At 34.6% G+C, this 25,048-nt stretch overlaps 4 protein-coding genes across 4 annotated transcripts; 1 reads left to right on the top strand and 3 right to left on the bottom strand.

The window, feature by feature from the left end:
• Nucleotides 1–99: 99 nt before the first annotated feature.
• On the bottom strand, nucleotides 100–771 carry LOTGIDRAFT_113175 (hypothetical protein; the record flags this gene model as incomplete). Its single annotated transcript, XM_009051088.1, has 1 exon — nucleotides 100–771. The coding sequence occupies one exon, from the start codon at nucleotides 769–771 to the stop codon at nucleotides 100–102; it is 672 nt and encodes a 223-aa protein (XP_009049336.1).
• A 2,492-nt stretch (nucleotides 772–3,263) lies between these two features.
• Nucleotides 3,264–18,141, bottom strand: LOTGIDRAFT_158052 (hypothetical protein; the record flags this gene model as incomplete). Its single annotated transcript, XM_009051087.1, has 6 exons — nucleotides 3,264–3,414; nucleotides 5,092–5,120; nucleotides 5,997–6,106; nucleotides 6,272–6,498; nucleotides 9,512–9,900; nucleotides 17,302–18,141. The coding sequence occupies 6 exons, from the start codon at nucleotides 18,139–18,141 to the stop codon at nucleotides 3,264–3,266; spliced, it is 1,746 nt and encodes a 581-aa protein (XP_009049335.1).
• A 158-nt stretch (nucleotides 18,142–18,299) lies between these two features.
• LOTGIDRAFT_158051 (hypothetical protein) lies at nucleotides 18,300–20,124 on the bottom strand (the record flags this gene model as incomplete). Its single annotated transcript, XM_009051086.1, has 1 exon — nucleotides 18,300–20,124. A coding segment is annotated over one exon (1,825 nt), but the record flags the coding sequence as incomplete, so codon positions are not given.
• Nucleotides 20,125–21,245: 1,121 nt separating this feature from the next.
• LOTGIDRAFT_230848 (hypothetical protein) lies at nucleotides 21,246–23,657 on the top strand. The gene is made up of 3 exons (XM_009051085.1): nucleotides 21,246–21,369; nucleotides 22,583–22,752; nucleotides 23,461–23,657. The coding sequence occupies exons 1-3, from the start codon at nucleotides 21,291–21,293 to the stop codon at nucleotides 23,605–23,607; spliced, it is 396 nt and encodes a 131-aa protein (XP_009049333.1). The 5' UTR covers nucleotides 21,246–21,290; the 3' UTR covers nucleotides 23,608–23,657.
• Nucleotides 23,658–25,048: the final 1,391 nt, after the last annotated feature.

Raw genomic sequence — 25,048 nt, 5'->3', positions numbered from 1 at the left:
GCCAGATATTTAAAATATGAATAAAAATACTATCATCTGGCGATGAAAATTTATATATCATTAGTACCTCTTTTGCCCGAAAAAATTTCTAAATCAACTTCAAAATCTGTGCTGAGGAGGACCAGTGCAATCTATTGCACTACTAGGAAATTGGAGTCCAATTGGTAAAGGCAGAGGTAACAAGTTCTGAGTTGAAGGTAACATATCCATATTTCCAAAACATGACTCCATGTGCTGTTTTCTTGTCACATTATGGGCAAATCTTTTACCACATTTATCACAGGCATAAGGTTTCTCTCCATTATGTGTCCGCATGTGTGTGTTTAGATTCCCAACTTGACGCATTCGCTTCCCACAAACCTTACACTGATATTTGTATTGATCCAAATGAACCTCTTCATGCCGTCGCAATTGTCTGATGTTCTTGAATCTTTTTGGACAGAACTGACAATGGTGAGGCCAGATATCTTTATGAATGAGGACATGCTCCTTTAAAGTAGCTGCTCTTGGAAAACAGGCACCACAGTCATCACACTGGAATTTCTTTTCTCCTGAGTGAACAAGCTTATGTCGTCTCAGCAACTCCAAACTTTTTGCACCATATTGACATTGATCACAGGGAAAAGGACGCCCTTCTGTGTGAATGTTAATTTTATGTTTTTTAAGAATTGGGTTTGTGGAAAAAGAAGATCCACAAATGTCACATACAAATGGTTTTTCTCCACTGTGATAGCTACGTTTGTGATCATAGATTGTTCCAGGTGACAACATTATCAGTCCACAGACATCACATTTATGTAAAGCTTCATGTTTTGAATGCGCATCTTTAGTTTTGCATATTTTTTTGCAAAGAGTGCAGGGAAACTCTCCTTGTTCAGAATCGTCTTTCACTTTTGATTTGGATTCCTTCTTCCGTCTTGAGGACTTTCCTTTTGTTTTCTTTTTCTTTGACTTTTTCTTCACCTCAGGCTCAGAGTCATAACATGGTTCCCAATCTGAAAACTGAGGTTCATCAAAACTAGCTTCATCATCTTCAAATTCATCTGATACCTTTGAAACTTTTGTCCCCTTTCTCTTCAAAGTTATTTTGACTTTCTTTGCCCAGTGGGCTGTCCAGTCTGGATCCTCCTCTTGGTTTAATTTACCATCAGAATCAATGGAATCCAAACAATCAACAGTATCTTCATTAACACACTTCCCTTCTTTCAGTACATCTGATAAACGGGAGGAATCTTGACCTCCAATTTTTGCAACATTCGGATCTGACCCTGAATTTTCCTCAAAATGAGATTTTGAGGTTGTCAGTTTCACTTCAGACAAACCATGACAAATATCAATAATTGAGTGACTATTTTTGCACGTCTCTGATATGATTCTATTACAAAATGTAATAATCTGATTACAATATTTGGCACAGCCAGCAAAACCAGTAATTTCAGAGCAAACATTCAATATACTCTGTACAGTATTTTGTTGATCAAAAACATTTTTCTCACAAATCTTAATGATATCTGAAAGATTTCTAGATGTTGGTACATGTTCCTTAACGGGTAGTAAGGGAGGTAATTCAGCAAATGATGATTCAGAGTTTAAATTAACACTAGTTGTATAGAAACCTGATGTCTTTGCAGGTGAATCTATGGTCAGATCTGTGGAAGTTTGTATGACGGTTCTAAATGATGCAGTTGGTATACTTTCTTCCATATCTTCTGTTACCAAATTCAATTCATAGCTTGATATTAATAACAATGTAGAATAAGGAACTCGCCTGAAAAGGTACAATAAGCAATTATTACACATTTCCCAAAACAATTCAAGGGTAAAAAAAAAGTTTGTTAAATATATGATTTTAAAAAGTTTCTCTCTGTGATTTTAATACCAAACAGCAGTGAAGTGGGTTTTTTTTTTTTATATCAATTAAGACATTTTCTAGTTCAACACAATTTTCTCTTTGTGATGGAATCAATCATATGTGTAAGAGTTTACCCATTTCCAGGGTACATGCCTCTCTAATTAATTGCATTAATGAGAAATTGAAATCTATCAGCTGGAAAATCACCAATAATGGTGCCATTTAGACATTTCTGGGGTCGTTTTGGAGACTTTCGACTAAATTTGGGGCCATTAGGCCTAATGTTTGGGCCAAATTGACTGTTTCTCTTCATTGTGTATCCTACCAGTTGACTTTCTCGAACATTAGCCTTAGACTGTTTAGCCGATTTTACACTGGCATTACTGCCTCATTTGTATTTGTACATAGTTAATATAGCAAGCATCGATCGGTACAAACGATAATTGCTACGTCATATGTTTACATCTGCTAAATTTCCTGCAAAAAGCCACATCATTGTCTTAGCTACCGACTTCAGAGTATCTCGAAAGTATGCTTTTGGTTAGAATTAGTATTTAAGAAATCTTACCTCTCCTGCCTTTAGTTTTGGTTTTGTTGCATTTTGTGAGTTTAATCTCTTCCGGTAAGAATGTTATGCGTCAAATCGACCGCATGTCAGACGGTCCAAACATAAAAGCTATCATTCATACAAGATCGACCATTGCCATTGGTAATAGTTGTAAAATATTAGTAAGTTTTGACTTTCTTTCGACCTGTTGTATCTCTTAAAGCACAAGTGATATGAAAGAATGTGAGGGGGGAATTTTATCTGATGCCTGCAGATATATTGCCTAACTAATAAAATATAAATAATAAACAAGAAAAATATTATTGCTACATGTACTGCAATTTCGTCAGTATACCTTATCTTACTAGTCAATTCTATATGGATGTAATATAAAATACCAGCTACAAAAAGTATTGTGGGGTTAGGCAGGGTGTGCTTATTCTTCCTCGCACCCCCCCTGTAAAATTCAAACAAATTCTTAACTGCAGCTGAAATCAGCCTCTATCAGCAATTGCACCCCATCCAAATGCCACCACCCCCTTGACACATTGGGCCGGTTACGGGCCTGATCAGTGCACAGATAATTTTTGACATGAGATTTTCATGCTTTCTCAATAATTCTGTCCTTTTAGCATTAGCCTATAAGTGCAATTACCACAAGGAGATGGTTTTTTTCACCTGATGTACATTGATTTTATGATATTTTAATTGGTATTTGGTTGTAAATTTGGAGCCACATATATCACACACAATTTTTCAATCTCCAGTGGGAAAAAGATAGTGTCTTTTCTTTTGGTCAATTTGCTCATCAACTATCACTATATCAGTACCCTAGTAAAATTAAAAATTGTGTAAATAAAAGAATCATGTATTAGTCTCCGGTTTTGTCACAAAACAAGTTATCATATGTTTTTTCTTTGTCACATTGTGTGCAAAGCATTGTCCACAGCGTTCACATGTATATGGTTTATCTCCTGTATGAGTTCTCATGTGAGTTTTTAAATTTCCTAACTGCCTCATTTCCTTCCCACAAATTTTACATTGATATTCATATACTTCAGAATGAGTTTTTTCATGTTTTTGCAGCTTGTGTTTGGCATTAAATCCTTTCGGACAAAACTGACAGAAATAGTCACAGACTTCTTTATGTGTGCCTCTATGACGAAATAATGCATCATGGAGTTTAAAAGATGCACCACATATCTCACATTGAAATTTACGAATTGATGAATGAATCACTTGGTGTTTTCTCAACCTGTACAAACTTACAGCAGTGTAAGAACATACATTACATTTATGTGGACGCATGGTCGAGTGGACACTGGCCTTGTGTGCTGAAAGTCCTGTCTTACTTGCATAACTTAAATTACAAATATCACATGAAATTTTCTTTCTTTCTTTGTAACTTGGCGTATGGATAGTTTCATAATGTTTTTTGATACTTTTCTCAGATTTACATTTTCTGTGACACAATTTGCAGGCAAATTCTACTTGTTCATCGTCCTCTGCATTCTTTTTCTCTTTCTTAATTTTTTTAGAATTATTTGGGGCTATTACTGTGCTCTTTATTGGCTTTTTAGTTGTCTCTGATCCTGGTTCCCAATCACAATCAGAATCTGACTGGCATTTTGGTTCTTTTACTTCATCACTTAGACCATCAACATTCAAATCATCAAAGCTGACAAAATCACTTGTTTTCAAGCTCCTGTTATTCTGATTACCAGTACATGTTGTACTATTTATGTATAGGCCATTTTTCACATTGATTGGTTTAGATTCAAATTCTGTTCCCATGACGTCCATATCTGAGTCAGAATCAGTATGAGTAACATCAACTGAATTTCCAGAATTAAAATCATTATCTTCAGCTATTTCATTTTCAATATCATCTGATTCTACCTTGATAGAAACAGCTGGGCCAGTTGAAAATGGAATTTCAGTACTTGTGCGTAAGGATTCAGACTGAGTCTGTGTGTTCTTCCGAATTTTTGATGGTGTAACATTCAAATTTGTTATCCCATAACAAATGGTTATAATCAAATTCGAACTGGTGTATGTTTCTGACAAAAGTTGCTCACACAAAGTTACGATTCTGCTACAGTAATTATCACATCCTGGCCACTCTGTCAATTTGGAACAAATTTTCAAAATATTTTGAACAGTTTTTGATTGTTCGTAAATATGTTTATCACAAATTTGGATTATGTCATGATATTTGTCACTGGCATTCCTTTCTGAAGTTTTCCAAAGCAAGGGAGGTAATCTATATGAAGCGGCTATTCTTTCAGTTTCAACCTGTGATATTGACTCGTCTTGTAAAGTAAAGGTGCCAAGATCACTGTCACTGTCAGAATACGATACTGATACTTTATGTTGTGATGAAATGGAAGCTTCTTCAACCATTTCCATCTTTGATAAGACGAGGAGCCATCCAGTAGGCCTATTATGGCAGTAACAAACTGGTACCAGTTTCAGACTACAAAAAACTGAAACATAACAAATAAAAGAATTAAGCCCAAGTCTATCAACTCAAGACCAATCACTGAAAATATGTAAAACTATAACATTCTTTCATTATTGTTGGCATTTTGTTTGCAACACTTTTCAAGCAACTTATTTACAAAGTATTTTTATTTTCAGTAACTTCAGATTGCCGTACGAATTTCCGGTTGTCGAACGATTTTGGACACACGTCAAATCGGACCATTTGTCTTCGGGTCTCTAGAAATATGAGGTTTGGACATTTTACATTTAAAATAATTATACTTCCCTCCTGAAAATTTCCTGTGAAACAGAGCAATTCCTACTGAACATTTGTGACTGTAAAATCATAATTGGCACTTTCATCAGCCCAAAGCCAATCTCAGTGCCAGTACTACTTGAAAGTTAATTTTAATTCATACAAATTTATTGTTTTTTGTAAATATTGTGCCAAACTGTCTATGGTTTGTTTTGGTCAGCCAATTTTTTTTCTTAAAGGGTGAAATCTTTTTGGACTCTCCATCCCCGATACCCATTCTGTCTGATAGGCTTAAGAAAATCAAACATGGAATGTGCCTGAATTGGTGATTTTTGGCCACTGTAACCTGGTCATTAACTTTAACATTTCCATTCAGCAAAGGGTTGAAATCCCTGAAAAAAAAATTTGTTTTCAAGGTAAGGGGTCCTTTTCTTCCTGACCCCTTCCAAAGCAGACAACAACCTAAGACTAATGACCGTATTGTTCTAGCCCGCTCCCCCCATACTTATGGTGCCGCAACTGCCCTGGGAGTACTCTGTGATGACTAATTTGTGTTCCTTGATGAAAGAGAATGTTGTCTTGTATTCTTGTAATTTAATACAAATCAATTAAAATTGCTAATGAAGATTTCAAAGTGTATAAATCAGTCCTATAGGTGGAAACAGTTTTACATGTTGATAACAGATTTTATAATTATGATATTAATGGAGCAAATTCTTTGTCATTGTGCCAGATGTTGGTAAGCCACTCAAAAAATTGGCATTCATAGCAAGAGAATTTGATGTAAGAGATGATACTGAGGCTTCAAAGTCATTTCTCTGTGTAAAACATGACTCCATGTGCTGTTTTCTGGTAACATTATGGGTGAATCTTTTCCCACATTTATCACATACGTAAGGTTTTTCTCCATTATGTGTTCGCATGTGCGTGTCTAAATTGCTTTTCTGATGCGTTTGCTTTCCACACACTTTACATTGAAACTTATATTCATCCTTGTGCACCAATGCGTGCTTTTTGAGATATCGTAACATTTTAAATTTCTTATGGCAAATGTCACACTGAAATGGACTTTCATTGGAATGAGCAGTCATGACATGCTTTTTCAAAGAGCAGCTCCATGCGAACCGATCACCACAGGTATCACATTGGTACTTCTTCTCTCCCGTGTGAACCTGTTGATGTTTTCTCAATCTTTTAGCACTCTTAAATTTAATTTCACACAACTGACAATGAAAGGGTGTATCATCAGTATGAACAAGCATATGCCTCCTAAGGGTACTGAGCACTGGGTAAGAGTTTCCACATATCTCACAGATATAGGGTCTTTCTCCAGTGTGGACACGACCATGACGCTTCAAACTGTTAAACGATCCAAATGTGCGATTACAGATATCACATTGCAATGATCCATTACTCTTATGAGCATCTTCGTGTTGCTTATGTCCAGCAGATGTTGAAAACTTTTTTGAACAAACTGAGCACGAGTATATTTTTTGATCTTGTTTAAGGGAGATCTTTGTGGATTTGGGAATATTTACTGTATATTCTTTAGTTGAAGGTTTTGGAAGACCACTGTCTATTTTGGAATTCGATTTATCGCTCCCAGCAGACTTTTCAGCGCTTTTCCTTGATTTTTTCCTTGTGATTGACCAGTCTGGGTCATCGTCTTCATTCACATGCTCTTCAGAGTCAGAGTCTGTTTGACCAATCAATTCCTGATCCTGCCAACTTATATCTGGTTCGGTCAAAACATCATCATCATCAGGTTCAATCTTAACATTGGGTGTAGGTGTGACCTCTGGTTCTTTGGCTGGTGAGTCTTGCTGCTGATTAACCTCCTGTTCAGGGCTAATTAAATCAAAATTAACATCAAAGGCTGAAATTTTTGTACAAAGATTGATTACGTTGTGACTATTTTCGTATGTTTGTGATAAAATTTCATTACAATGACCGATGATTTGTCTGCAAAATTGATCATAACCTGCACATCCGGAAATTCGAGAGCATACATTTAAAATTCCCTGTACAGATGCAGTTTGTCCAAATACATGTTTTTCACACAGATTAATGATATTAGTTATCAGGGTATTGAAGTCTTCAAGCTTGTGTAGTGACTGGTTTGGAGTAACAGCCGGTTCCTTACAGTTATTTTCCAACTTTGGTAGTGGTGGTAATGGTACACTGTCAATCACGTCCATGATGCTCTGCAAAAGATAGACAATTGATTTAACAAAGAAGATAATGACAATCAACTTTGCAGCTTTGAAATAAAATTTAAAGTCGGCTAAGAATTATGTAGTAGGAGAATTTAATTTCGCAAGATACATCAGCTCGTATCAATTGTAGTTTGGTTCAAAAAATGAAGAAAATTGTTATTGTGTGAAAACAAAATGTCATGAAGTCCCATTTAATCCTAATTATTCAAAAACAGGTTATAAATCGGCACCGACCATTTCTGTCATAAAAGCTTACGGTACGTGCCCGATTTGACTTAGGCCAACTTGACTATAAGTAACATACCTAGCCACATTAATACTTAAGAAGCTGTAATTCCCACAAAGCAATTTCCTGTCAACAAATGTCTAATCCACCATTAGCTTGATATTCTATACACAGATCGGAAACCATAATAAAGTCAGGTTATTAAAAATACACTACTGAAATCAGCGAAAAAAAAGGACGATTTCCGGGCTATAACTCTATTGGGCTAATCGCTTAGCTCGATAGTCTCGATTACCAAGACAAAAACTTGTGTACACAAATACGTCGAAAGGACACACACTATTTTGTATATTATCCAAGATATAATATGTATTTTTGACCATGGTTAAGTTTGACAACCTCTTCTCTATAAAACTGACAGCCATATATGTAGAGCAAATCTAGCCTTAAGGCAAATTATTCATCAACAGTAACAAATGCAAACTGAAGACAATTTGGGCAACCTTTTGCGAACCTGACGATTTTAAAATTCTAAAAGGGATTGTAAAAGGGTTTTTAAATTTTTTTTATGTGTATCGGGAATACTGATATCATCAATTTGCACCATTCCAACTTTTAATCAGACGTTTGTGTTTCCTTCAATTCCACTAAAACCAACTAATTGATGACGTCACTAATCGAAAATATGCTTTTTCACAGGCCTTATCGATTAGTGACGTCATCAAACAGTGTGTTGACTAGCCAATGTTTTTCAAAAGGATGAAATTCTTTTTCACTCACCTTCTTCAACTTATTAGAGCTGAGGAAATCATAAAAAATATCGTCAGTTTCAGCAAATTTTAATTGGTTATTTTCCGTACCTGGACCTAGAATTTACCCGGAACATTGGGTTTCAAAGCTTAGTTTCTATACTCCTCTCAAAGTAGAATCTAGTACTTGTATGCATTATTAACAATGGGGCGAATTTATTTCAATAAATTGAGTTTAGGCCAGATTTAAACTAATTTATCGTTTTTGAATTAACTAAATTGGACGGCAGCATGTTCCATTATATACCAAAGGATATCGGTTTGATAGTTAAATCAAAAATTAAATTAAATTAAAAATAGTTATAATTAACACAGTGCCTGTGCCTTCTGTTGAATAATAACTTGTTGCCTTTCAACCAACATTATCTCTTAAACCTTAATTGATAGTAGGCCAACAGAAAACTCTTATCCTAATTTCCAACCTGGCCCAATATAGCCCAAAGTCATATTTAAAAAATATCCCTCCAGAAAGTTTGGGATCTCTGAAAAGGGGAACCTCACTTCTGCAGAATTCTGAATTCGGGTGTACTTTACTACATAACCACAAAACTGGTAAATAAAGCCTGTTTTCTGTTGTTAAAATAAGTTTGATTAAATTTTAACCACACTTGGAATACTCTGACTTTTCCAAGTAAACGAAGTGTATAAATCAGATCTAATGGTAGAAAACAATTTATATCCTGATTATAGATTTTATAATTTTAAAGATATTAAACAAATTCTAAAATCTTGAATCCATTGCGCCAGCTGCTGCTAAGCCACCCAAATAATTCGTAGCAAGAGGATTTGAGACCTTAAACTGAAAGTCGTTCCTCTGTGTAAAACATGACTCCATGTGCTGTTTTCTGGTAACATTATGGGCGAATCTTTTCCCGCATTTATCACATACGTAAGGTTTTTCTCCATTATGTGTTCGCATGTGCGTGTCTAAATTGCTTTTCTGGCGTGTTTGTTTTCCACACACTTTACATTGATACTTGTATTCATCCTTGTGCACCAATTCGTGTTTTTTGAGATATCTTAGAATTTTAAATTTTTTATGGCAAACGTCACACTGAAATGGACTTTCATTGGAATGAACAGTCATGACATGCTTTTTCAAAGAGCAGCTCCATGCGAACCGATCACCACAGGTATCACATTGGTACTTCTTCTCTCCCGTGTGAACCTGTTGATGTTTTCTCAATCTTTTAGCACTCTTAAATTTACTTTCACACAACTGACAATGAAAGGGTGTATCATCAGTATGAACAAGCATGTGTCCGTTAAGGGTACTGAGCAATGGGTAAGAATTCCCACATATCTCACAGATATAGGGTCTTTCTCCAGTATGGACACGACCATGCCGCTTTAAACTATCAATTGTTCCAAATGTGCGATTACAGATATCACATTGCAATGATCCATTACTCTTATGAGATTCTTCGTGTTGCTTTAGTCCAGCGGATGTTGAAAACTTTTTAGAACAAACTGAGCACTTGTAAATCTTTCCATCTTGTTTGGGGGAGATCTTGGAGGATTTAGGAATATTTTTTGTATACTTTTTGGTTGAAGGTTTTGGATGTCCACTGTCCATTTTGGAATTAAATTTACCGTTCCCTGTAGATTTTTCAGCGCTTGTCCGTGTGATTGACCAGTCTGGGTCATCGTCTTCATTCACATGCTCTTCAGAGTCAGAGTCTGTTTGATCCAGTAAGTCCTCATCCTGCCAACTTATATCTGGTTCGGTCAAAACATCATCATCAGGTTCCATCTTAACATTGGGTGTAGGTGTGACTTCTGGTTCTTTCGCTGGTGAGTCTTGCTGCTGATTAACCTCCTGTTCAGGACAAATCAAATCCGAATTAACATCAAAGGCTGAAATTTTTGTACACAGATTGATTACGCTGTGACTATTTTCGTATGTTTGTGATAAAATTTCATTACAATGACCGATGATTTGTCTGCAAAATTGATCGTAACCTGCACAACCGGAAATCTGAGAGCATACATTTAAAATTCCCTGTACAGATGCAGTTTGTCCAAATACATGTTTTTCACACAGATGAATGATATTAGTTATCAGGGTATTGAAGTCTTCAAGCTTGTGTAGTGACTGGTTTGGAGTAACAGCCGTTCCCTTCCAGTTATTTTTCCACCTGGGTAGTGGTGGTAATGGTACACTGTCGATCACATCCATGATGCTCTGCAAAAGATAGATAATTAGACTATTATTTATGACAATCAGGTATGCATGAATAATTGCAGCTTTAAAACAAATTGAAACAGCCGGCTATGAATTAGATATTAGTGGAATTTACTTTTGCCAGTAATATCATTTCGATTAATTCAAGTATTGGCTGTCAAGAAATAAAAATAGTATTTTTATTTGAACTTGAAATAAATTGCTACCATGTGGTAAAAGCTCTACCCTTAAACCCTACATGTTGTTACAACCACTCTCAAGTCCCATTCTGGCATCAATCCTTTTCTTAATTTGAGAAGGATTCGAACCCACGGCACCCAATCGCCACGCACACCGCTTAGGTCATAATTAGCCGAAGGAACGTGCTCGATTTGACTTAAGGCCAACTTGACCATAATTAACATACATAGTCACTTTAATCTTTAGAAGCTGAAATTCACACTTTGCATTTTTCTGTCAACAAATGTCCAATCAACCATAAGCTTTATATTCTGTACACAGATCGGAAACCATTATTAAGTCAGATTATTAAAAATACACTAGTGAAATCAACGAAAAAATAGACGATTTCAGAGCTAGTCGCTTTGCACCATAGTCTCGATTACCAAGACAAACATTTGGGATACACATACGTCAAATCGGACACACATATTTGTATGTCCAAGATATGTATTTTTGACCATGGTTACATCTGACGACCTCTTCTCCGTAAAAAAAAGTGAATACCATGTCGGAAGGTGCCACAGACTCGCAGACAATCGATCTAGACTGAGAAAATTAAAACACTCGAAGCTGGTAGTGCAAATCTACATAAAGGGGAAATAATTCAACAAGAGTAACAAAGGCAATTGCTATTTGTGAACCGCATCATCATTTTTCTTAGCTTTAGTAGAGGTATTTATGTTTTCTTTTTATAATTGTGTGAATAATATGGTCTTTTGTCTGGTGACAAAAGTCATATCAAGACATGATATTTGTTATATGAAGTCATAATTGTGGAAAACGAATATACAATTCTGCACAGATAGTTACACAGCAATTGGACTAAGACCACAAATAGATTGTAAAATTTAGAAGCGCAGGCAGTTGCATTATCCGACTAAACTAGGTGATATTGGTCAGTCTGATTATTGATAGTTCAAATGTTTTCCAAACTTATCCATGTCTTTTTGTCAAGGAATTGCCCCAACAATATTTCAATAATCAGGAATAATATCCATTAAATGAATCTTAAATGAATTAAATGTAAAATTAGCTGCACAATACTGCATTTAAAAGACAAGTGTGATATATATTCTAAATCTTCATTTTATTTCAACAGGTCTTGATGTGATGGCTCAAGGAAAGACTTTTGTAATAGAATAGTCAGTGTATGAACTGCAAGCCTATACATTTAGCAGAGATCTTAGGAAAATACAGTCAGGTTCAATATGGATCAGGAAAGTTCTCCCCAATCATATTCACTTGTAAGCTCAATGAATCCATTGGAGACGGGCATGAGCAAAATAATTGATATTTGTGAAAAGCATATTTACCAACAATCCTCAATGATTCATAATATAATTCATATAACTTCTCAATCACTCATTGATAACTCTAGCAATCAAGTTATAAACCTTTCCAATCAAATTCTGTCCGAAACTTTTCAGATGGGTAACTCAATCATCACTTTGTGTAAGGGGTTGTCTAGTATGGATTTTGATGGTAAAGTTGGGCCTGAAAAGCTAGACATTGGAACTCAAACTGTTAGTCATAATACTGCAATAACAACCCCAAAAATGGAATTAAAAAAACCCACAGTGAAAGTAGAAGAAACAGAAGTTGCACCGTTTGATGAATTACCTGAAATGAACCCATCCTCAGTCATGAGTGTTACTCCAGAAATAGATGATGATGAAGATGAGAGCATTTCTGATGGGGAAAATGATACTACAGATAAATGTTGGACACCTGGTAGCTCCGGAAAGACTAAAATTACTTCAAAAAATACAAAGTCTTCACCAAAATCCAGGACTCCAAAGTCAAAGTCTGCCAGGAAAGAAAGTAATAAAACACATTCTGGAAAACCCAAAAAACCACTAGTGCTGTACAAATGTTCCCAGTGCCCAAAAACCACCTACAGTAAAATAGCCTTGGAAGGTCATGAACTCAAACATCAATATGGGTGTAAAGTTGGAGATAAGGAAGGCTTTAAATGTGATACATGCGGCTATATACAAATGTATGCAAGTGAATTTCGTAACCATTTACGTACACACAGTGGAGAACGTCCCTATGTATGCGAGATATGTGGTAATTCGTATGCTGTTTTAGGTACCCTTAGAGGTCATCAAACATTGCACTTAGACTATAAAAAAGAGACTTGCGAGCATTGTGGTCATAAGTGTCGAACGAGAAAATCCTTGGCATTGCACATGAAAATTCATTCAGATGAAAAGAAATATCAGTGTGATTTTTGTGGAAAAAGGTTTCGTCATGGAAGTTATCTACGAACCCATCGCCGTATGCACACCGATGAGCAGCCTTTCCAATGTCCACACTGTCCTCAAAAATTTAAATATCCCAATGGTTTAATTCGTCATAAGGCAATCCATAACAGTGAAATGAAGTTTTCATGCAATATTTGTGGAAAGCAATCGAAGCAGAGGTATAATATAATTGTCCACATGAGAACTCATCACAACATGAAACCATACATCTGTGACAAATGTGGAGAAAGTTTCTCTCACAATCAACCTCTGAGAGATCATAAACTTGTTTGCATGAAAACTGAGGCCACTTTTGAAATTCCTGAAATTCCTATAACGTATAACCCAGGAACAAAACTATAAAGGGCTGATTTTGCCGTATATATTGTAGCCAGTCTTATGTGTATATATAACTATTTTAAGAAATGGTAAAGGTGTGTGAAACCTTTTGTGTTACCAAACCAACAATTACCTTTGGAAAGAATAAAACCGCATAAATAAGAATTGAGTATCCTCAAATAATGCTAAAAAAAACATAAAATTTGTTATTATAACAATGCTGGTGGGAAAAGATTCCTTTTCTAGAATTGTTCATTACTATTAGCAATTGCATGGGTCTTTTATCAAGTTGAATGGAGGTATTTGGATATGGGGGTTTATTTTTAAAAATTTAAAGAGTATAAGCAATGTAAGCCAATGTACCAAAGTTAAAGCTGACTAGTCAATTTTACATTCTTAATGCGTAGATTAAATTAATTCTATGACAAATTCCTCATAGACATATATTAAGCACACTGTCAAAAGTCTTGTTTAAATGTAAACATCATTTGTTTTGTGTGAATTGTACTTTTTTTATATATGCCCACATGAAATGGGGGCGGTATATTAGCGTCAACCATGTCTGTCTGTCCACAATTACTCGTAAACACTCTAGAGGGCACAATTCTTGACAGATTTTTGATGAATCTTGGTGTCAGTGTTTGTTATCACCTAAGGATGAACTCTCTTGAAAATCAGAAAAATCGAAAAATATTTTGTACGAATAATTGATCTTGTTCTTGAAAAAGCTTTCAATTTTGAGCTCAACGATTTTTGTCGGATTATGACAATATATAATATTATTCAGTATTGCCCCAAGTTTGAATATTTCATACGGATGATTGTTACTGTACTGCCAAATATTTTTATTCAAAATCAAAGCTGCCAGTGGTCATATATTACCTTGCCTGGCAAGCTATATTTCAATGTACAAATAAATATTATTATTATTATTATTAATGGCAACCATCGTGTATTGGAACTGTTAGTGAAATGATTTGTTATTGTTGTAATATGTATTTTACTCAAGTAAAATTCAGAAAAAATTCTACTTTTAGTGGTTTAGCTGAAATCTCTAAGTATGTTGTCACGTTATTTGAAGATCAACAAAAAACTAGTTAACTTTAATATATTTGACGTGTGTTGTGCAGCATCTGATTGCAGCGTAGCTGATAGTTGATGTCTGTGGAGCAGCAGCAGATTTCTTATACTTGACATTCAAACATTGCACAGGCAGCAAGGATAAATCACCTGCTATTTATCTGGATTTTCGTCTATGGTGCATATTCACCCACCAGGCAAATATTTCATTCCTTCTACTTCAGCTCTTTTGACATGACATGGGGAGTTTGGGTTTGCAAAGCCTGATTTGAGGGATTCAAGAAACTCATTGTAAAGAACATGTGCTGTACAAATTATTGTTTACTGTAAGCTTCACACAATAACCAAGATACCTGAGGTCATTTTATTTCTGATATCCACACCTCTGCTTTCAGGACTATTCCCAGGTTGTCCCTTCCCAACTCTCCTCCAATCTATTCCCATTTCGTCCCTCTTTCCCACTTCGCCTCTTTCCCAGTTTGCTCCTTTCTTGTTTCATTGCATTGTCAAAGGAATGGTCAGTATTAAAGAAAGTTGAATACAGGAAAAGAAATGCAATTGACATCACTGCTGAACATTTACATATAATTTCAGCTAATTGAATACCCGGTACAAGTCTTAATTTTCTGTTTTATGAGTATTTTGTTGAAGGAACATTTTGGATTTCTCTTTTATCAAATTCAAACTGCCTCTCTACAAAAAGCAACGCAACAGAAGAAATGGGAAGGGCACATCGGGGAGGGGAGCAAGGTTCAAAATAGCAAGAAGCAATAAACAGAAGGGACAGAACAGGAATAATTTAGGGGTGAAATGGCAATATAGCAAGACACCATGCTTTCAATGCCAGACATAGTGATATGATTTGTCATTTCACTTTAACCCCCCCCCCACCCAAAAAAGAGAAATTCTTTTCACTTGAACTGGTTTTGATTAATACATGCGAACACAAAAGATTCCTTTAACAATCTTTCCATTTTTAAAATATCTTTTTGTGGGGTGTGAATGAGGCAGACTAATGCAGTGCCTATAGATACCCTGGATGGCAGAAAGGAAAAGAGAATCAATTGCATACATTTATCTATAACAAACAACAAAAGCATATTAATAATCATCCCTTCATAAAATGTAAAAGAAAAGGCCTTCTACCCTTTCAGAGCTCATTTGCTACCTTTTTGTCTTAACGACCATATCGAATTACTGAAATATGTTATATTAAGTTCTATCAGCGCAAACTGAATAGGAAAACTTTATCATCATTTTTACACTATATGACATTTCATTCACTATGACAAAAGTTAAGACATTGAATGAAATTTTGAGAAAATTTGATATCTGAACTTGAAGATGTTAATTAATTGTGACAGACAACTATGCCTCAGAGGCAGGTTTTTTATACAAGATTTTATATTCTGATAAGTTTTGAAATTGAGCCCTATCAACAGGTAAAGAAGATAAAAATATTCCTGTAAAGAATTAATACCTCTTAAAATAAATAATAATCATCACTGGCCCATAACAGTATATATTCATCAAAGAGTATACATTTTCATCAGTGGACTTGCCTAATGTCGTTACTAAACAACAGTATCCCATTACAGAATCAAATTAAGTTTTTTAGGTTATATTTGACTATAGAGGGCTTCACTTATATAGTAATGAAACAAGGTTTCTATGGCTACTAACAATATTAAGGTCCTTGACAGTTTACAGCTTCTCATAGATTGCAAAAGTTATTTTTGTGCAAAATAAATATGAAATTAATTCCAAAAAGCCCCAAAATAATGTAACTTAAATATCATTCTCTTCTGATTGAACTGGAAAGCTGAAAATAAGCTCAACCTTCTTAAATTACCGATAAATTTATCTATTAATCAAAACTAGCACTAAAATCAATATATTAACAACAATCATAAAACAACAATTCTGACAAAAAAAATATCAGCATCTGGTTGAATAATATAAAATAATATCATTATATGATCAAACAAAAATAATTTACACGCATGATTAATGACTGTTATGACTAATTTAAGTTAGTAAACCATACCATTATCACTGGGTTTAAAGCATCAAGAAATCAAACCAGCCCGACTTTAGCGACATTTGATAAGATTTTTGTTCACAAATTATGAATTAAAACTTCTCATTATCAATATTTGTGTTATTCTGAACATTCTGAAGTCAAACAAAGCAAATATCATAAGACTTTCAAGGTGGTTGCTAAAAGAGCACATTTTATATTAGACTTAAAACACAGTTATAGTCAAGCAGAAACTTGCGCACATTCAAAGACGACTTTATATATAAACACAAGCTTTTTCCTTTTTTTTTTAAATAGTAAGGGACACAATATAATTTTTATCTCTGCTTAATAATACTAACCTAACTACAACATTTAAGTTAAAAACAATAAATATATGATAAATAATTTTAACATGCATTTACGGAAATTACTTACATAAAGATGATGATATTCAAATTCATCAACATATTTCCAGCATGAATACTTTGGTCGTCTTTCAAAATACTGTGTATAATGCCAACTTTGTATTTCAGGAAAGTCTGAACAGTAATGGGATATATAATTCGACATCTTAGTTTAATTGTGAAGTACCTGATGCAGTATTCCTATTCTGAAAAATGCTAAAGGTAGCTAATTAAGTTTTGTTAAAGCTATAAATTTTATATAGAGAATGGTATTCCTGTAGTTGTTATAAAATGCAATAATCTTTTATGATATCAAATCAATTTGGCATTAGGTATTGTTTTGATTATTTGAAATGGCCTACTGGATTTCCTGAACTGGATGAAGTTGAATATCATAACCCAAGAAACCAACTTGCTTGACACAATGAGATGAATGCATCTGCAGACTTTGGTTATATGCGAAACATCTGCCGCAGTTCAAACATTGAAATGGTTTGTCTCCAGTGTGCACCCTCATGTGAACCTTCATGTTGTATTCTTGACGGAACAATTTCCCACACACATTGCAGGTGAAGGGAAATTCTCCCGTATGCATTAATTTATGGCGTTTGACATGTTTAGGACAAGTAAAACGCTTCCCGCATTCTTTACATTCATATGGTTTAACACCTGTATGTGAACGCTCATGATGTTTCAAACCTTGAGCACGTGCAAATCTTCGGCCACAAACTTTACACATAAAGTTTTTCTCTCCAGTATGAATTGTCAAATGTTTACGTAAAGATGCTCCACAAGAAAATGCACTCTCACAATATGTACATTGATGAGGCTTATAACCAGTATGTACACGCTTATGCATATTGAGTATGCTTGATTGGGTAAACGCCTTTCCACAGACATCACAAATATATGGTTTTTCTCCAGTGTGCGTTCTACGATGACTGGTGAGAGTGCTCTTTTGGCGAAATTGCTGACCACAAAAATCACATTGAAATGATTTCTCTCCACTATGTAGAAGTTTATGTTTCTTTAGACTATGTTGAGTTTTAAATTTCTTTTCACACATGTCACAAGAAAACCGTCTTTCTTCTGAGTGAGTCAGTTCATGATTGTTCCTGGAAGAAACATTAGGATACTGATTTTCACAATAACGACATGGAAAAGGTAACTGTCCCTTATGTCTCATCAAGTGATATTTTAAAGGTGTTTCTGTCTTAAAGCATTTGTCACACTCTGAACATTGGAAAGCCATGGATTCCTTGTGAGCAATATTCTTGTGTCGTATCAATAAGAATTTGGTTGCAAACATTTTTGAACAAGCAGAGCATTTGTGGGATCTTCTGTTGGCATGATAACGCATATGGAGATCATATTTCAGTTGTCCATGAAAAGTAGCGCCACACAATTTACATTCATAGGTGGTTAGAGAAGTAATCGTTGAATGAACTTTTTCTTTTGTATCATGGTTTGAAACATGTTTTTCCAATTCAGCAAGAGTGTCAAATGACTGATTACAAAGATTACATGGATTTTTGACAATAGTGAGAGTCACATGTTTTTGACGTTTATGGAGAGCAACAGATCTCACACTTTTAAATGGCAGATTACAAATAGGACACTCGTGCTGCTTTGCTGCTGAATCTGTTGACTGTTCCTGTGTGTTAACAGCAATCTGAATGATCTCGGGTTTGCCATCCTCAAAGTCAGATTCCTCATGAACAGAGTTCAGTTGGTCATCAGAGTCTGGTTCATCTTGATATACTTTAGTGAATGATGATGATCGGTTTCGTAAGGATCTTTTGGTGTCACTTTTATCTTCAGTAGTCAAAGAATTTTTGCGGCTTTTGTTTCTCTTCTCAGCTGATGGCATATAGTCATCATCTTTTGGTTCATTGACTATTTTTGGCTTTGTTTTAGGTCTTTTTTTAAGAGATTTGACACTTGTCCCAAAAGCTGCATTAGGAGTAAAATTGAAGTCAACACCTGAGGTGGGCAAGGAGTCATTCCAATCAGAGTTAGAATTCAGTGATTCCATTTCAAGCATTTCCTCATCTTCTTTGCTCAGAGTTCCTGCCTTTTTCTTTTTTAACATATTTGATTTCCAAGCATTTAACAAAGTTCCAAAGGGAGTTGAGAAATTAGAATCTGATTTGAGTTTATCTGAGTCAAGTGAAGTTTTACAAACTTGTGAAATTGAATGATTTAAGTGAAGAAGCTCACTCATCAGTTTGTTACAAATATTCTCAATACTTTCACCATTTTCAGTTGTAAGGTCATGACTCAAATTGATAATATCTTGAATCAGTTGAATATTGCTGGGAAAATTCATATCACACATTTCAAGAATTTGGTTATAGCCAAAAGGTTTGGTTCCTGGTTCTTCTTTAATTATCTTCTGTGGTTTGGATTTTCTTTTGTCTGACTTTTCCAAGATATCTTCCACCACTGGTACCAGCTGCTGTTTTGACTGGGAGACTAAATTTTCTATAATGGTGGCAACAACAGGGTCATCTTCTCCGGTATAAGCTTTTCCCTTCACTTCCTTAGAAGCTTTGCTAGTTTGTCTGGAGTTTTTTTCTTCTTTATCAGATTCATCATCCAAATCAGAAAAATTCATTACAACTTTTTCTGATAGCTCTTCTTCTGTTGCAGTGTTGTCAGTTTGAGTTTCAGCCATTTCACAGTATTGACCAGTAGCTTCATCCAAGTACAGTTTCTTATTAGGGTCCAGTTTTAAATCCTTTTGTTCCCGAACTGGTTTCAGATCATGTTCTCCTTTTGAAGTATTTTGATTTGGATTTTTTACTTGAGGATCTACGGTTGTCTCCTTACACACTTCCGTTTTTCTCTTGCTTTGATTGCTAATACTTCCCTTACTCAAGTCCTCTCCTTTATAATCATCGATACTGTTAGAGTTATTGACCTTGTTATAATCAGTAGAATGCGTTTCTGGAGAAAGTGGGTCTGGACCACCATGTCTCGATCTGTAAAGGTTAGGGTTGTACAAGGGAGGTATTGCTATTGGATGCAGGGATGGATTGTGGTAGGAATGAGCTGACTGGTTTAAATGATAAACTGACTGTGGATGATTAATGGATGGAGGTATAGGTGGCAGGGATTGAGGGTATTGAGTGGACAGGTTTGTTCCGCCTGAATCATGAAATCCATAAGCAGCAAGTTGTGTTTGTATAATCTGGTTAGGATCAGGAAAAAGGTTGGGGTTACTTTTATCCATTTTCAAATTCTATCTCCAGACTAAAAAATATCCAATGCCATATTTATAACTTGATAGCACTGAAAGATATAAATCCAATCTAAATAAATATAATAATAATAAAGTCTTTATTATGATGTAAATTAGCCTGTATACAATTATCTTTTTTAAATTTTGTCAAAGCATTGATTTTCTTTAAGGAGCAAGGTAAAGAGTTCCATAATCATTTATCACCCAAAAGACTTTTTTAAATATTTAGATCTAACTCATTCGTTTCCCATTTCAATTCCAAATGAACAAACGTACCGGTAATACAAAGAAATGTTGTGATATCAAATTCAAAAGTCATTGGAATTCAAGTTAATATATTATAATATTTGAAACAACACAAGCCACTGCCCTATTATCAAAATTTATTTGATTGGAAACTCTATCTAATTCCACTTCAATGGCAATGCTTCAGACCCCGGCCTGTTGGGTAATATCTATTATATAACCAATGGATGCAATACATTAGGTTTTACAGTCGGTCTGTGCTGAACTGGAGTACAGTAGAGTAAGTAGTAAGAGCTGTATCTTACTAAGAAATATTAGTAGTAGACTAGTAGCCAGGGATATTTACTCAGTTATCATGCCAATCATTATCATGGGTCCAGCAAAAGGCGAGTCAGGCATGCAATTTAACCCTGCCTTTCTAAACAAAAGGATTTTACAAAGCAATTATCTTAAATGTGCTATAAGCGTACCTTCAATTTATATTATCTGTAGGATTAATTGCTTAAAAAGTAATTTTTGTGGATCTGATTATCAGCAGACTGAAAACAACTAGACCATGGCATAAACTTCCGGCAAAATATTACGGTCAAGGGGGGAAAACTGTTGTTTTCAAAACGGAAGTGAAGCTGTAATGCCAGATTAAACTTCAATTTCTTTCTTAGTGAATCGATTCGAAACTTCAGAATATAGATTATTTCGTAACTGAAGTTTAACGATTTGGATCCCAATAAATCTTATGCTTAATCCAAAACTAGAAACATGCAGCTAGGAAACGAATAAACTGTTTTGAACCCCGAAATTGTGAAAACCATACATACCATCCCGGAAGTGACACATTATTGTCAAATCTGGCAACAACGTGTCAGCTAACTTCCATTTCACCTTCATGCAAGGATTTCGGCGTTGAAAATATGAGTGCGGCTGTTCCAAATCGTATTGTAAGCGCGTTAAGACCCCGTGCAATTAAATATGGAAGCTTCATAGTACGATGTACGTAATCAATTCATTCTTGCTAATAGATAATTGGTGTATGCCATCGTTCGGTTGCTATGTTTATTTTAGCTCACTGCACCGTTTCGTTGTAATGTTACTACATTGAGCTCTGAATTTTCAACTGTGTGCCATTTGTCTGGGAATATCGTCGGATCCATAGAAATATTAGGTTTTGTGAATTTATATATTAAATAAACACACTTCCCTCCCAGAAAATTAACATGAAATAAGTTGAAAATGACCTATTTTTCGGACTGAAAATTCCCCTCTGTAAATTCATGTTTACAAATTTTTCCAGTGCCAGTGGTCGACATTTTCATCAACCCAAAGACAATGTAAGACTCTCAGAAGTATTTTGTAGTTTATACTTTCATTCATACGGAATTGGCAAAATTCAATTCAGAAATCATTGTGGTACGAGAGTAAGAGGCCAAATTAGGGGTTATAAACTAATCAACTTTGTACCTAAACTAGGATATTAATGGCCCAAAACTCGGTCAATATGATTTAGTAATCCCAATTTCATACTGTCTTTTTTAGTAGTAGACTGACTTGGACCATATTTTTGAGATTAGGATGAGAATCACTTTTTTGAGACTTTGACCGATGACTGAGCCATCTCGGACTACATTTTTTAAGACTCATATTTTGTAAACAAATTACAAATAAAAAGCATTTGATAAATATGTTGCACTTTATTTGAAAATAAATACTGTAGTTGAAAGACTTAATCACTCTTATAGGAGAGTTTGGTGACTCTGAAAAGTGCCATTTACTCTCCGCAGTCGACGGTAGAGGTGTTGTGCAAGCCTTACACTGGGACAATACTACTGTCAAATCTTTCACCATTATTCGGTGAACAAAGGGCTACGTTACATTATAGTTATCCAGGATTTTGGTTATTTTGAATAATTATCAATTACAACCTATATGAAGTTGACACCTTTTAAAATGAATGTCAACTTGGGCATTGTTCACATTAATTACTAGATTATAATCTTATTACAGTAAATTGTGTTTTTTTTTCTATTTACGTGTTATTTGGACATTTTCTCCATCTGAAATATATATCATTCTCATGTGTAATTTCTGAGAGCAATGTGTGTTTATTTCAAATGTAAAATATGGGCTTAAATCATTTCTTAACTAATGATTTTTTGTGAAATTACTGTGACCAGACAGTAACTTTTTTTTTAACGATATATTTCAGGGAGTGAAAAATTTGGCAAATATACATATATTAGAATTCGTCGATCATGGAACGTGTTAAAAGTAGAAATGGCACCACCAACTCTAGCTGACATGCCAGAAATGGCAGCAACAGCCCAAAAATTACTGAAATCTGCATTCACTTATAAATTCATAAACTTAACTTTCAGAGTAAGTATTATGTTATTCTTGAACTGTTCTCCCTGATGTATTTTTTACAATATTTTTTATCCAATTAGTTTTAACAAGAGGTGTCATATTGTTAAACTTATTCATTTAATGTGAATCGAAATAATTTTACCTAAACTTTACAAATTGACATCAAGAAACTTGCCCAGACACACAAAGTAATGCTTTATTACCAGCATAATATTGTACAAAATATGGCCGAAAGGACCTATCTCTTTGCGTGAATAGGTAACTGAAATCAATAAAGATTTTAAGATTAGTCATTATATACATCTTAAGTTGCCAATGATTTGTATCTGTTTTAATCTTCATTGCTGAATCAGGGACTGCATGGACATACTTTAAATAAGTGAATTGGTATCTAATTCCTAAATAGACTTTATGTATCTTTATCAACCAAATAACCATGATTATAATTGTGTTAAGTTATTGATTATTTTTTTGTTTTCACAAAAAAAGGATTGTAAGAAATATATCTAATCACAGTTTAACTTTGTTATGACTTCATTTGGATTGTTTAATGATCCAAATAAAAAGCCCTACTCAGATCATTTTGTGACATTACCAATTTTGTAGTTATGTCCCTTACAGTGTATAATATTCAATATAACTGAGATAAATATTTACAATTAAATCCTGCAAATTGTGCTCACTGTCATTAATATCAAAATCTTTTATTTATTTTTTCAGGAAATGACCATTAACCTAATTATAGTTATTGATTTAATTCTCTGTTTCTTCTTGGGAGAAATTATTGGTAAACGAAGTTTGGTTGGATACAAGCTTCCACCAAGGTACACCAGAGCTGTTGGTACAAAAGAACTCATTTCTGGATAGTTAATTTCTTTCATTGTATTTATATAGATTAAAATGTGACTAAATTCTTACATTTGTGTTATATTTTATTATTCAATCAAATCCATTTCCAATTATAACTAAAGACAGTAGGCCCTATAGTTGCCAATAGTGGATTTGATTTTAATATTGTGATAATTACACATTTGCAATTACAAGTTAACGTATAAAAATAGTTGTTACAAGTTTCAAACGCAACTCTTGTGCAATTAAGTTGAGATTTACATTTTGAATTTATGGCATGGCCACTTGCATTATTTGCAACCACACTCAACTGGTAATTGCTATGATGTGAGGACACCTTCCATGTACTTATTTTGCCTTGCATATATTTCAGACATCCATGTCCAATAGTCAGACTGATCCTCCATCGTCCTTGCTTTATAATTTCTTGTAAGCAGGATAGTTTCCTCGAATTTGATATACATGAATTCATACTTGATTTGATGTCAATTGAGATCTAAATTTACAACTTATCACTAGTGTTTTAGGAAGCGGGAACACCAACAGTTTTGGGTAACTTTTTTCACTTTGGCAACAAAAACATAATGCGTCTGCAGCCTTTGTCAATTTCAGCTTGTAAGCAAGATTAAACAATGAGTTTCACCTGGGGGGTTAATCGCTAAAACTGCGAGCCAACGCAGGCTGTTCAGACCGCTTTCACAAAGGCCACTGTCAAGAGTGCACAATTAAGCACACCAATCGATATATTTAGCTTGTTTCAAATAGCTCCCACAAAGGCCAGGCGCACACTAATAACTAAATAAAAATGACCTTGGTGCTTGCTGCTGAGGAAGATGTTGGCCAATATAGAATATGCTGGGACAGAATAAACCCCTTAGATGTATATGTTGACACAGATTTAGTGGTTGCCTTGCAAAATAAGCCCATGTCTGATAAATTTTCAGTATTACCGGTATATGGGTGGTTGCTATTCAGTGTCAAATCATACCAAATGCTATAATTAGCGTGGCTTAAGTGAATAACCCCCCCTAGATATGACATTCCATTGTGTGTTTGTTACTTTGCCTGAAACGTATAGAACAATATAGTCAAGCAAAAAAAATTGTACACATACAGAAACAACTCAAAAACATGATATTGTTTTTATTTGTGATAGCTGTAAGGGACAGTGAATACTGTATTTTGTCATTCATTTATTCCATTATCTTTTCAGAATTACATTTTTGGGACTTTATGTGTTTGTTTTTATTAGAAATCAATGAATAACTCAATTTCTTAACCAACTGCCATGTCTGAAACATTTACTTTTCTAATTTATGTTTTACATTTCTGCAATTATTTGGTTTATTGACTATATATTACAGTTTGTTTGATCTTCCCCCTCCTTTCCATGTTTCTATAACTATTTAAGATATTGAACACAAAAAACCAGACTTCATGCTTGGTTTCTTTCTCTAAT

Source organism: Lottia gigantea, assembly GCF_000327385.1.
Source record: "Lottia gigantea unplaced genomic scaffold LOTGIsca_16, whole genome shotgun sequence".
Taxonomy (NCBI): domain Eukaryota; kingdom Metazoa; phylum Mollusca; class Gastropoda; family Lottiidae; genus Lottia; species Lottia gigantea.
The sequence above is the reverse complement of the archived record's forward strand: the minus strand, read 5'-3'. Positions and strand labels throughout refer to the sequence as shown.